We start from the raw sequence: 14,620 nt of genomic DNA, 5'->3' as shown, positions 1-14,620 counted from the left end.
GCCTCAATTTGTTCTGTGTATGTAGGCTAATTTTGATATTCAACCAACACTTCAATTCCCACTTTGAGTATTGTCTGCTTTCAATATTTAATCCCAGAATGACCTCTCTTTGCCTCACAGCGCGCTCCCAGTTTACCTCCTTTTCTCTGATTAGTTAGTGGGGCTTTAGGGAATACCTTCTTTTTAACACTACACTGGGCAAAAACCGAAATAGATTTCAAGAAATCTGAAGCAAGATAAAAAATAGAACTCAGCTAAATATAAGTCTAGAGGGAATTATCCAATTATTTGGACGGTCCCTAATCACAGACAATCCAGGGTTGATTGACTAGTTTTGCAATATACAACAGTGAATTAACATATACTAAGAGTAATATCTTCTTCTTTTGAAGAATAATAACTTTTAGTAGTACTTCAATGCTGTTTACTTCCCATACTTTCCTAATATATTTTATAGCATGTGATTTTCACAACTGTATGTATTCTCTTTGGGGACCATCAGTCTTGTTTTGACTTGTAGGGCAGAGAGCACTGAACTGGGAAGACCAGGATTTGCTAATGGAGTCACTATGCAAACTTGGGCAAATTTCTCAGTCACTTTGTTCCTTTCACTCTGCGAAGAATAGACTTCCGATGAACCACTCTAAATAATAAGTAATTCCTAACTCCCTTTCAGAGTCCCAATCTGTTGGTTGGATAATAGTTGTTATCCAAGTAGAGATTTGGAAACGTGGAGAAAGACTAATGTTGAGTGTCACATGAGTCAAGGAAGCTACAAGCGTGCGAGTATAATACAAATCACATGCAAACGGTTTACAAGCTTTGCCTTCATTTGCAGAGTCTTAGCACCACAGAGACCCTATGAGGATCACAACTAATGTTGTTGGGTTAAACTAAGTGTAATGCCTTTCCAAGTTATCCTTTTCTTTACGTTACTGGTATCCAACTGCTCAAAGTTTGACATTCCACCCCTATAAAAATTTCACTAGTGTTTGATTACAACCTACGCCCCAGCCCGCCCCCTGCAAGGCCTGACGTCACGTGACATCATATTTGCATACTACCTGGCCTGGGTGTAACGTTCCTCCTTCCTGAGTCTTCTCATTGGCGGCGCTGGAGACCCAGCCCTCTTCGGGTAGAGCCAATCAGCACCTCTCGGACGCAGGGAAGCAGGCGGGGACTGGTGTGAGGGCGGGGTCTTGACTTGGATCGCTAGGCTCATCGACCAATCATCCTCGGAAACGGGAGCTCTCACAGTTAATTGGTTGAGAGGTGGGGTCTCGGGCTCGGTAGGCCAATGAGAGGGCTGAGCAGAGGGGGCCGATCACCGCCCCGTAGGGCAGATAAGTCTCTGCGGCGGGGGTTGGGGGCTGTGTGGGGCTCGCTGTGGGGCCGAGGCAGGCGGGTGACCTGGAGGGTGATGGCAGGGGCCGCAGCAGGCGGCAGGGGCGGAGGTGCCTGGGGGCCGGGGCGCGGAGGGGCCGGGGGGCTCCGGCGGGGCTGTTCTCCACCAGCCCCCGCCGGCTCCCCCCGGGCTGGGCTGCAGCCGCTCAGGGCCACAGTCCCCTTCCAGCTGCAACAGCCGCACCAGCGCCGGGACGGGGGTGGCCGTGCAGGTGAGCCGGGACTGGAGCGGGTGCTGGGGGAGGAGCCGTTGGGACTTAGGGGGAGAGAGGTGAGAGGACGGGAGGGGGGGTGGGGAAGGGTATTGGGAGAAGTGTTAGAGAAAAGTGGACGGGGGCGAGGAAAGGTGGTGGCGGGGGGAGGACGCGCAAAGTCTGCGAGGGCAGAGGAGCGGGGAGCCGTGAACGCGGGGGTGCAGCGCCAAGGCTGAGTGTGCCGGCTTTGGGGCCGAGAGCAGAGGGGAGGAGAGGAACCTGCCAAGAGGGGAGGCTAGTTTGGGGGGCGTAACCGAAAAGTGGCCGAAGTGTCATACGCGGGTGAGTGGAAGATTCCGGGGACGGGAGCGAGGTGTGAGGAGTGGCGGGGGTGGAGAGGCGCGCCCGGTGCTGAGGACTGTACTGGGAGCGAGGAGCTGGTGGGCGCTGGGCGTCCGCACGAGAGGGGGAGGGGCATGGAGCCATGTGTTACTGTTCCAGCTTGAGTTTGGCCCCGGCATCCCACTCTACGGCTCCGGGGTTCCTTTCTCCACCGCCTCACGTGCGCTTCCCTTCAAGCCACCTTCTGGAGCAGATTGTATCGCAGCCCGTTGCCATAAGTTAGTTTAATGGCTTGTACTGCGGTGCAAATGCTCCGCTTCCGATTCCCTTACAGTTGTGGGTTCCCAGATTGGCGACCTGCTTAATATGGCTGTCTCACCCCAACTATCCTGTTTGTGCGTGCATGTGTTTAGGACTTGGGCACTTTGCCTCTGCCTCTCCCTCCCCCCCAACGTTGTATTGTCCTGAGCATTGCCAGCCAACGTGGCAGTGGGGTGAGAGCTGCAATCAAATATGCTGTGGCACACTCTAAACAGCACCAAAACAATTAAAAAAAACTTGTCTATGGTGGGTGTGGAGAAGCTAAGGAGGAGCAAGCTATGAGGGGACCCATAAATACAGTCTCTCAGAAACGGAAAAGGAACCTACTTGTGTGAAGAGGTTGGCAGTAAGTTGAAAGTGAGGCTTGCATTTGATTCACACCAGATGTGAAAAGATCATTGCACACTTCCAAAGCCTGAGTCTGTACCAAATGTACAAAAGTCATGGGCTCTGCCATCTTAACAGTTAATGACATTGTCTAAACCAGAGTCTCCTGAGCTTCTGGAAATTGCTAAATCTTAGTTGCTGCATGATCTCTGGAAATGTAGATGTTACAGTGCCTTGCTAGGTAGGAATGGTCTTTGAGGTAGAATGCTCTCATGTTTTCCTGGACCTCGCTGTATATGTTAGTATCACATCTTGGAATGCAGAAACCTGGTAAAAATCTGACCGAGTAGTAAAAGTATATGCAGAATCTGGTGGAGTGGAAGAAGGCAATGCCTGGACAAACTCATGCCTATCACGAACTATAAGCAAACCACAAGACTACAAACCTGTTGGTTTTGTTTGGGCTTCCTTGAAACCAGGGGAAGTTATTAGAACAACAAGCACCAGAACCTTGGGCACTTTTAGTAGAAATTAGCAGAAAGCCTGCCTGTGTAGTAGCTGGAAACTGACTAATAATCATATTTTAAGAGCAATTATTTGGTGAATACTACATAGCTCTAATATTAAAAAGACAAACCACTGGTAGGTGCTGTGAAAAAGGGGAAGAGTGTAGGTTTGGATGTTTGTGTCTTTTACATGGCTTGCTCCTTTTGTAGGGTCAGGGGCCGTAAGGTACTAATGAAAACTACAGCTCTGCATAACTTGCCAGGTGGCTTAGGGAAAATTCAATGGACTCTTGTTAAATATTGGGCTGATCCATTGTGTCTCCACCTAGTAATATGGTCAGGTATTAATAAAGCATTTGTCTTTGTATAGTGGGATTATCTGTGGTTTTTCAGTAAGGTAGGAGAGAAAAAAATAGAATAGATTGCAAGGTGCCAGGAGCTCACTCCTGTAATCCTAGATACTCAGGAGGCTGAAAGCTAAAGATGGAGGTTTGAAGCCAGCCCAGGCAGGAAAGTCCATGAGATTCTTATCTCTGGCCACCAAAAGGCCAGAAGTAGAGTTGTATCTCAAGTGCTAGGGTGCTAGTTTTGAGTACAAAAGCTCAGGGACAGTGTCCAGGCCCTAAGTTCAAGCTCCAGGACTAGCACAAAAGTAAATAAGAGTAGCCTGAGCCAATGAACTTCTTTGTGGTCAGAAATTAAGGGAATGCATTTGGTCTTTGGTTTGGTGTCTTTTAATGTTGCTCTCAACCTCATTAAGTGGATGGTTTTCTTTAGACTAGTAGGACACATGTAATAGAAGGAAACCCCTTACTATCTAAACCTTTAAAAGAATGGTGGTGGAGCCCAGTGTGGTGGCTCATTCCTGTAATCCTAGCTACTCAGGAGGCTGAGATGTGAGGATCATGGTTCAAAGCCAGCCCAGGCACTAAAAAATATTAATCACTAGAAAGGGGGAGGTGGGTCTGTGGCTCAGGGATAGGGTAGTAGCCTTGAGCTGAAGCGCTCGGGGACAGTGCCCAGGCCTAGAGTTCAAGCCCCATGACTCACCAAAAAAAAAAAAAAAAAAAAAAAGCCTGTGTTTCAAATCCAGATTCTGTCATTTATCAATTGTGTGGCTTTGAGGAAGTTACTTGACTTCTATGCTTCACTTTCCTCATCTACGGATAATGTCTACATCCTAAGAATCAAATAAATCAACGAAGTGCTTAGGACAGTGCCTGGAACAGAGAAGATGCTATTAGAAGTGTTTGTGGCTGCTTATATCATTATTCCCTTTACTGAGCCAATGTGAGAGCACTGTTGGCTAGAGCCCATTATCTTTTCAGGCTTCAAAGAGCAAACCCAGATTGGTTTGAAACCAGTACTGCAGGTTTCAGAATTTCAAGGCCTCCTCTTGCGTTTTTATTCCCTCATCTTTTAAAATGAGCTCTCTAAACAGGACTCTGAAGCCCAACTGTTTGAAAAGGCATGCGAGATGGGACTGGGTTTCAGGAACAATTAAGTGTCGTCACTGTTTCTGTTTCTCATCCCAAAATGATGTAACACTTCACTGTGCAGTTATCTCACACTGCACACCCTGCTGTGTTCTTGACAAGATAGATTAGGCCTTGTATAAAGGGTTATGGTGTAAAGAGTGAATTTACCTTCTGTGACCATTCATCTATAAGGAATGTCTTCATAAAGTGAGGAACAATTTCATTTTTATGAGCCTGGGCAAGGAGTTAGCAAGACTGAGAGAGTGAAGAGAAAAACAAGGGTCAAGTCTAAGTGAAGAGCTAGCCAAGAGTGGGTAATAGGAACCAGGATGAATTTTGTACTGCACTTGCCCTGGAATTAAATTCACTTTTGTGAATTTGTGTTAACTTTGTGTTCTTCCAGGACTATTAACGATAGACAAAACAAGACTAGGAGGTGAAATTTTCTGGGTTCCAGTCTACCCATCTCTAGAATGAAAATAATGCATTTTTATTTTTGTTGTTGTTTGTTTTGTATGGCTAGGATTGAACTCAGGACATTTTGTGTGCTAGATTAGAATTCTATTACTGATTTATATCCTCAGCCCCATGAAGATAAATTTAATATAGCTTTGCTAATTATCCCTCCAATAGACCAGCTCCACCATACTTATAAGGCAAGTTCTTCCACTTGTGCCATACCTCCAGCCACTTTTTGCTTTGTTTTATTTTCAAGGTAGGTTCTTGCTTTGGCTCTGAGCTGCCCTAGGCTGTGATCCCACTGCTTATGCTTCCTGTGTTGTTGAGAATGTTACTGTGGATGACAGGTGCTTGCCACCTCTCCCAGACATTGAGTAGGATGGAGTTTCTCAAACTTCTATGCTCGGACCAGCCTCCATCCATGATTTCCCCAATCTCTGCCTCCCAAGCAACAGGGATTATAGGTTTGAGCAACTATCTGGTCCTATGCCTGCTTTTTAAAATAAAGTTTTATTGAAACACAGCCACTTTCATTTAAGGTATTATCTATGGCTGCTTTTATGCTGTTAGTGGCAGAACTGAGTATCTACAGATTCTAATTAATTCAGTGTGACTCTTTATAGAAAGTATTGCCTACCATTATCTTAACAATATACCTGACTATTATTACTCCTATGTAACAATCAGCTTCAAATGAATGGAATGCAGACTTCCTCATAAAACCCTGAGATGGGAAAGAAAAGTAATAATCCTGTACTCATATTTTAGGAGAAAGGGGACCATCTGCTTCCAGTCAGTTCTCTGTCTTTGGGGAGGATCAGCATGTATGACTCCAGACTCCCCCTAACCTTCCAGTTGTCAAGTAACATGTATTCAGAAGACATAGCAAATTTGAATTTACATAAAACTTAACTGTCAGGCAAATTTTCTCCTTTCCTTCATCTCACAATTCCAACTGTTTTCAGTGAATGCATTTCAAAATCAGATGGAAATCACTTCAGGCATCTCTCCCATTTTAAATTTTTCTCATCTTTTAGTTTTCTGAGTTGATCATTGAGAGCTGGCAGTAGTCATAGTTGTTCTAAGATTCTGGTTCTGTGGAAAATTCAAAAGGTATAATAAACAATCTCTGCTCACCTCCTCACAGGTCAAATGCCAAGCAAGGTTACTCAGGGAACAATGTGCTGGATGTTGAATTGTTAAGTGGCAGAATACACAGGGCCCAGAATGGATTGTTCTTAACTGGTGTGTGGTTCATGGATATTTCTGGACTTGGTAACATGTAGCTAAGAGGGAAGAATTTAAGTGGAATGAACAGCCTGAAAAAACACAAAGTGAAATCTGAATAAGAATTTGTCCAAAAGCGTTCACACAAAGTTACATTAACGATAAAAAAAATTATCTTGATGGAGAAGAAAAAACTTAAGCATTGAATAGCTAGCTAAAGGACTTATTAAATGTATGGTTCTGCCCATACTCAGAGAAAAAAAAAAAGATCCTGGTTTCCCCATAGGGATATGAGGAGTACGGTTTATGTCAAATGTAATTTAAGTTCCCCAGAATGGCAATTTTGTGAATATAAGGCAATATTGTTATTAGCAGAGCTGTTGATAATTATTAAACTTCTTTCCTCAAAATGCTTTGAAAACTTATCCCTTTTAGGGATGAGTGTTTAGATAGGTATGAGCCATATAAAAGAAGTGATGTATTAATGATCAAGAGAGAAAAACTGGGGCTGGGAATTTGGCCAAGTGGTAGAGTGTTTGCCTAGCATGCATGAAGACCCGGGTTCGATTCCTCAGTACCATATACATAGAAAAAAGCCAGAAATGGTGCTGAGGCTCAAGTGGTAGAGCTCTAGCCTTGAGAAAAGTCCAAGGACAGTGCTCAGGCCCTGAGTCGAGCCCAGGACTGGCAAAAAATAAATAAAGAAAGAAAGAAAGAGAGAAAAACCCTCTTCAGACTGGTCCTTCTGGTTCTTGATGTCAAAACAGACTTGGAGATTAAGGTTGAAATTGTCTGTAGCAGGGAATTCTTGGTATAATGAGACTTGGGGGTACAGTTAAAATTCCATACAAGTTGTAGTTGCCCTTCTACATCCTGTGATTGAGGCAGCTTCTATTTAGGAAGTGTTAAAACTCCAGGCTCTTTCTAACCTGACACTGCTAACTGCTGTTTGACAACCTTGCCAGTTCCAAGTCCATGGTCAGCAAAATGTACTGCTGAAGAACCTGATTTAAATATTACCACCAGTGATGACATCCTTGAAATTGAATACCTCCTATTTCTAGGATGTCAGCACTGATGCTAGTTGTCTAACTGTCTTTAACTCTTTGTATCTAAAAGAGTGAGGGTTCTCTGTGTTCAGAGTGTTTTTGGATAGCATAGGATTAGACAGTATGGGAAATTCTTGACTTATATAACCTTAGATGTAAGAGATCTTAATTCCTTTAAGGTCTGTAGAGGAGAGGTGAGTATATCAGTAGGGTGTGGTGGTAAGGTAACATCACTCCCTCTGGTCCCAAATATGTATCTGTGGGAAACTTGAGGCAGGATTATAAAACTTCACAGTGATAGGTGAAGTGTTGTCAAAGTGGCTGGTAGACTTTAATAGCCAAAAGAACACCTATTTGAATTCTGTGCTGAGATCAGAGCATACTGAATGGCATGATGGACCACACAGCCAGGCTATGGAGGAACTGTTAAAAATAGAAGGCCAAAGCTGGGCGTGGTGGCTCATGCCCGTAATTGTAACTACTCAGGAGGCTGAGATCTGAGGATCGAGGTTCAAAGCCAGCCTAGGCACTAAAAAAGTCTGTGAGACTCTTATCTCTAATTAATCACCAGAAAACTGGAAGTGGTGCTGTGGCTCCGTAGGGCAGTAGTCTTGAACTGAAGAGCTCAGGGACAGTGCCCAGGCCCAGAGTTCAAGTCCCATGACTGATCCCCCCACCCCCCAAAAAAATAGAACGATTACATCTAGTGTTTTTGTTGTTGTTTTTTCTTGCCAGTCTTGGGGCTTGAACTCAGGGCCTGAGCACTGTACTTGGGAGTTCTCAAGGCTACCACTCTTACCGCTTGAGCCATAGCACCACTTCCGGCTTTTCTATGTATGTGGTACTGAGGAATTGAACCCCAGTCTTTGTGTGCTAGGCAAGTACTCTACCACTAGGCCAAACTCAAAGTCCCCCCTTTTCTTTTTTTGCCAGTCATGAGGAATGAACTCAGGGCCTGCACTGTCCTTGGGCTTTCTTAGGGCTAAAGCTCTATCACTTGAGCCACAGCTCCACTCTCGGCTTTTTTCTATGTATGTGGTACCAAGGAATCGAACCCGGGTCTGCGTGCATGCTAGGCAAGCACTTTTGCCGCTAGGCCAAATTCCCAGCCTAACCCCCACCTTTTTTTTTTTCTTTTTTTAAATTTTGTACCAGTACTGGAGCTTGAACTCAGGGCAGTTGTCCCGCATGCTTAGCAAGCAATCTAGCATTAGGCAAAACTGGCTTCCAAAAGTCTCCAGTTTTCTCCTTTCTTGTCTATGCTGGCTTCCAACCATGATCATTAGATTTCTGCCTCATGAGTAGCTATGATTACAGACTTTAGCCACCAGCACCCCATGTATCACCTGTAGGTTCTTACAAGTATCAAGAAGAATCTTTCCACCAAATGATTCAGACTTCACAGTGTGGCATATTCTGGAAGCAAATCAGGTTTTGGATTTCTTACGAATACATATGTGAAAGTTGTGTTTGACCCTTGCTCAAGTGCTCTGACTTAGACAGCTTTCATTCCATGGGCAGTTTGCAGCCTTTATAAACACAGGAAGAGAAAACTTGGGATGTCCTTCCCAGTTCAGAATTCAAGTGGGTTCCCACAAGGGAGTTAGTTTAATGAGAGTAGACAATGTCTTCATGGCTTCATAAGTTCTGCCCTCTTCCAGGATGGAATTTGCTGTTCCCTGTCCTGGAAAAGGGAGTAGGGAAGGATGAGTAGAAGCCAAGAAAGGCTGAATAGAAAATCTGGTCAGCTTTCCTCTCTGCCTGAATTATATCCTCACAGAGGATTTCATTATTTGTCTTGCAGAGTATGAATTAACCAAACATTAGCCAAATCTCTTCACATGGTTAGATCAGAAACAAATTCTGATTTTAGAGAGGAAAGAATTTGGGATGCTGTTTGAAGTTCATAAATTATCTGTGCTCCAGTTCTTTTGCACACATGTGGAGCTCAGGCCAGGCCTGTCATTCATGAGCACAGCTATGTGGTAGGGAGCTTTGGCACAGCTGGCTGCGAGTACACAGTGCCCACCAAACTACCTGGCTTTCTGATGGTTCCCTCTCCCCCAGGGGAGACAAAGCTGAATGCCTAGTTCTGGAGTCATTTTAAGTGTTTATCCTCAGGCCCAAATAAGCCTCAATTGACTTACTGTGTGGGAGCAACACAGCCAATCAAGGGCAGCTTTAATGAACTTAAAAGAATGCTATCAAAGTGTTTTATAACAAGAAAACTTCAAGTCTAGCCTCAGGGGGTCTGGAACTGAAGTCCAAGCCATTATCCTGCCTTGTCCAGGCACAGGAGCCTGTAGGTTTGGTCATGAGCAGATAGCTGACATTGGGGGTGGATAGAGTGCTTTTGGCTTAGTGCACATTAGCACTTTATGTTTCCAGCTCCCTAATGAAAGGATTGGGGCACTTGGGAAGATTCTTGAGGGCTTTGGTTGCTCTACTGCAATTGACCTGTGATTGAGAGTTGGGGCTGCCACATGTGGCAATATTTGGCCAGACAGTTATAAATTGGGGGGTATTTCTACCTGCCCTCCTTATCCTGTGAATGGCTGGCAGCTTCTTCAGTGGATCTAGACTAAATGAAGACCTGTGGAGAACACTGAAGTATTGCCTCCTTCAGGCCCAAGGAAGACAGATACACAGTTCTAAAGGCAGATGCTGTTGCATCCCAGAATGAATAAAGTGCCAATTCAAGCTGGGGGAGGCAGAGAAAGCAGGAATACCCAGTGTGTGCTGGAGTTACAGAACTGCAAGGATGCTTTAAATAGGATTTTTTAAATTGGCCATTGTATTCTCTCTAAAGTTAAATTAAGCTTCTACTGTCTTCTCTCTTCCCTTTCACAAGTGACATTGTTGAGGCCAGGAATGTAGCTTAGTGGTAGAGCATATGCTCAGCATGTGGTAGGCCTTGGGTTTGATACCCAGCACTATTTTTTTAAAAAAAGAAAAACCTAATGTGGTCTTGTCTCATCTACTATGTTCCTTAGTTTTCTCAAACTTCTATAGTCCTTTCTACTCCATCCTGGAAATTGTATGCCTGCCTTTTTAAGAGGTAGGCACCTCATGTTTCAAGTTCAAGTGCAATGGAACTCACCCTGCAGCTTGAACAGATTTGAGTGTTTTTGCAGAGGGAGGGCCAGGGCAGATGGGGAGTGTCATGCCCAATAAATACTTGCTGGATTGAGTTGCTGGAAAGGCAATGGGGTGGGGAGAGGGAGCCACACCTCCCCCCAGTCTCACTTATATTTAGTCTTTCCCACTTCTAGTCCCTGCACACTGTTCCCCCTATAATACCTCTCTCCAGCTACTTGCAAGGCAACTCCTCCCCTTCCTTCACCCCCACCTCAAGTGTTAGCATTCTCTCTTTCTTTAAATCACTGGTCTCTTATTCATCCTGGTCATTGGGCTTGAAGCCCAGCTGGTGGCAAAGACGTGGCATTTCCATGGATGTCATTGCTAGAGCTCTAGGTTCTCTTTGAGCCAGAGGGTGAACTTGGGCAGTTAACCAGGTTTGATCCATGGAAACAGCCAGTGTGTAGGATTATGTTATGATTTTGTTAAAAAGTTGGGCTATCTGGATTTAGGCTTAGAAGTAGATATGGGTGATGGGCCAAGGAGACAGGAGACAAGGGCTGAATGTCTTTTGCTTAGGTTGATTGATGCCAACTTCTTAGTGGTGCTATATCATATAGCAAGTAAGGTCAGGTAGGAGAATTACCTATAAGCCCTTGGGTAGCCTCATTGTCCTTTCCCAGACGCTAGACACAGCTGTCATCCAGAGTCTGTGTTCCTTGTCCTAAGGTTACCAACCATGGACCTGGTATTAGTCAAAGTGGCTAACCAGCTGAGTATAACTTTGAACAAAGTGAAGTTGTGACTAGGAGAATAGGCAGCTTCTCTTACCTCCTCCTCCCTCCTTCACACTCCCTTCCCTTTAAGACTTTTCTGTTCTCTCTGCATGTTTGATCGCCCACACGGCTTTGAAAGAACCACTGCTGATAACACGTGCATTCCCTGCCCCACAGCTGCAGGCTGGCAGAAACCTGCCTCACAGCCCCCGTTTGGGAATTGTCTGTTTAACTCGTGCCTATCAGATATGACATACAAGCTGGGAGTGGGGTGGGCGTGGATCACATGTGGATGACAGACAAGGATGCACCCAGAGGGTTTTCACAGTAAGTATGGCATACTGTGGATTGAGAGCATGGGGAGAGGTAGATTGTGTCAGCTACGTCCATGAGGGTTGAGCGCGTCCTAACCCTGACGGCAGCACCTGGAACAGTCATTCCTGTGTAGTTAGTTTTATATTCACAGCAGAAAATGAAACAGCTGCTTCCACAGAAAGAACCTGTGAATTCTAACTCTGGAAAGTCCCAAAATCCACCTGTATTTTTCAGAGAACTTGGGCTGTAGCTAGCTGCAGTTTTGACAGTGTGTTCCATTTGTTTGGCTCTTGGTACTTAACAATCAGTATTCAGATGTTTCTTGTTAATTCTTACAACTGTCCTATAGGTGTAGGTAGCATTTCCTTGATTTTTTTTTTTGCAAATTGGGAGATACAGGCCCAGGAAGGAAGTAACTTGGCCAAGACCATGTGATTGATAACAGCATTTTTGTTTTGTTAAGCAAAAGTATCTTCCCATATATATGGGGAATTTGTTGCACATAACTTTTCTTTCTTTCTTTCTTTCTTTCTTTCTTTCTTTCTTTCTTTTTTGATCGTGGATCCCTGAGCTCTTCAGCTCAAGGCTCCTGCCCTACCCCTGGAGCCACAGCGCCACTTCTGCGATTGTTGCACATTTCATACTAGGCTAGCATCCCTGCCACCTATCTAGTACATCTCCACTCTTTGTTTTCCCTCCATTTGTGTACCTGTATTCTAGAAGCAAAGACTCAAGAGGCTGAGGCAGGAGGACCTTAAGTCTGAGAACAGCTTGTACTATGCAGCAAATTCTGCATAACATGACCGTCTGTCTAAGAGAAGTAAGCCAGGCCCAAAGGAACATAGGCTGTATGGTTTCCCTCATTTGTAATAATTAGTACACATTAGGACTCTCCTAGCAGAGGTTCACAATAGCTACAAAGCTATGTACATATGGCCATATAGGATGAGACTAAGTGAAATGAACTCTAGGATATAGAAACAAGAGGTTTATCTTTGTGATTGCTGTTCTTCATGTACTATGTGAAGTTATTTTTTCCCCCTATGGTTTATCTTATGTTGTTACTGTATCTGACTTTGTTACCTGGTATATTGTATATACGTTCATTAGTTCATTTGAAATAGGGACGGGAAAGGGAAAAAAGATGATTGGGAGGGGGTGGGGAGATGGAAAGTGGGACAAAAACACGAGAAGGGGTATCAGTGTTCAAGAAGTAATACCCACTACCTGACGAATGTAACTAACCCCTCTGTATGTTACCCCAACAATAGAATACAATTTAAACACACACACACACACACACACACATACACACACACACACACACACACACACACAAAATGAGTGTCAAAAGTTGGAAAGAGAAAGAAGCCAGGTGCTGGTCAATCATGCCTATAATACTAGTTTGAGGATTGAAGTTCAAAGCCAGCCCAGAAAAGAAAGTCTGTGAGACTCTTCTCTCCAGTTAACCACCAAAAAGCTGGAAGTGAAGCTGTGGTACGAATGGGCTGCAAAGTAGTCTGTTCCTTTATCCCCCAAACAGACTGTGCACATTATAGGCTTTTCGTGCCTGTTTTCACTGTGGGGTCTGAATAGGTATAGATAGTTGGAAGATGATGGTGATTACATTATGCTTTGTATGATGTAGTAGTGGCTTTTGAGTGTTTCTAACTAACTTGAGATATGTAGTTCTCATATGGCATTAGTAGATAATAAAAGGCAGATATGGCTTAGGGGAAGATGGATTGTTTCTGCTTTTGTGGGGTCATGGTTACTGATCTGGGGCCATGTTATGAAGGCATACTAAGATGGGGCTTATAGGACAGAGTGCCTTTCTTGTGTGTGACTATATGAACTCAAAAAAGCACCTGGGGAAAGATGTGGGTGATGCCTATGTGTGTGTGGTGGGGTGGGGGTGGTTGCAGTGGCACTGTGTCATGATGACAACTTAGTACTTTGTGTAAGGGAATGTACAAGGAGGTGGTAGCCTCCCCTACTTTCGGTGGGAAAGAAGCCTGAGGCATGTGATCTGCAGGAGCATGTCTGCTTTCTACAGTTTAACTGGGATTGAGGTCCTTACAAATATATGCTTGTGGCCAGTAAAGAGCACAGAATAGCAGTAACTTAAATTTTGTGAAAAAGCCCTAGTTTTGGTGTCGAGGAAAATCGCCTGGTCTCCTTCTTGGAGATTTCTAGCCTTCTGGGGAGTTTTATGGGTAGTTCTTTTTTTTTTTTTTTTGCCATTCCTGGGGCTTGAATTCACTGTTCTTGGGCTTTCTCCAGGCTAGAGCTCTACCACTTGAGCCACAGTACCACTTGCAGCTTTTTTTCTATGTATGTGGTACTGAGGAATCGAACCTGGGTCTTTGTGCATCTAGGCAAGCATTCTAGCACAAGGCCAAACTCCCATCCCCCTATGGGTAGTTCTAACCTCCAAAGCAGACTTCATATAGCATTAATGTTCTAACACCCATATGCTTGTGTGAGCTTTTTCCCAATTACTTCCTATTTTCATCAAGTAAAATCTCACTACAACAAATATGACAAAAAATACTTCTGGCTGGCACGGGTGGCTCACACTCATTATCCTAGCTACTCTGGGGGCTGAGATCATGGTTTGAAGCCAACCAGGAGTGTATTTGAAACTCTTATCTTCAATTAACCATCAAAAGGATGGAAAATGGAGATGAGGCTCAAGTGGTAGAGTGCTAGACTTGAGCAAAAAATAGCTCAATGACAGCACCTAGGATCTGGGTTCAAGCCCCAGGACACACCTCTCTCTGTCTCTCTCTCTCTCTGTCTCTCTCTCTCTCTCTCTCTCTCTCTCTCTCTCTCTCTCTCTCTCTCTCTGTCTCTCTCTCTCTCTCTCTCTCTCTCTCTTGTTCTTTCACACACACACACACACACACACATACACAAAACCGCTTGTATATAATAAAGTTGTTTCCATGGTTCATATGAATGTTTTGTTGTTGTCTTTTTGTGGGGCTTGTTTTGAAAAAGAAAGAAAAAAGGAAAGAAAGAAAAAGTACCCAACCATCTCATGTTACTTTCCTGTGCTTTCTGCAGTCTTTGTCCCTCTTGTGTAGTGATTCACCTCTGAAGCAAAACACTTGAGTGCTTGCTGTTTGCATGGCAGGCAAG

At 44.4% G+C, this 14,620-nt stretch overlaps 1 protein-coding gene across 2 annotated transcripts in view; it reads left to right on the top strand.

Moving 5' to 3' along the window:
* Positions 1 to 1,411: 1,411 nt before the first annotated feature.
* The window catches only part of Fam117a (family with sequence similarity 117 member A), a 51,970-nt gene continuing 38,761 nt past the window's right edge, over positions 1,412 to 14,620 (top strand). For both annotated transcript variants that reach the window (XM_090350959.1, XM_090350958.1), the window contains exon 1: positions 1,412 to 1,616. In XM_090350959.1, the coding sequence (XP_090207085.1) occupies positions 1,421 to 1,616 (196 nt within the window). In that variant the 5' untranslated portion in view covers positions 1,412 to 1,420. The remainder of the gene's footprint in view (positions 1,617 to 14,620) is intronic.

Source organism: Megascapheus bottae, chromosome 17 (genome assembly GCF_031878675.1).
Source record: "Megascapheus bottae isolate mThoBot1 chromosome 17, mThoBot2.hap1, whole genome shotgun sequence".
NCBI classification, from domain to species: Eukaryota; Metazoa; Chordata; class Mammalia; order Rodentia; family Geomyidae; genus Megascapheus; species Megascapheus bottae.
The sequence above is the reverse complement of the archived record's forward strand: the minus strand, read 5'-3'. Positions and strand labels throughout refer to the sequence as shown.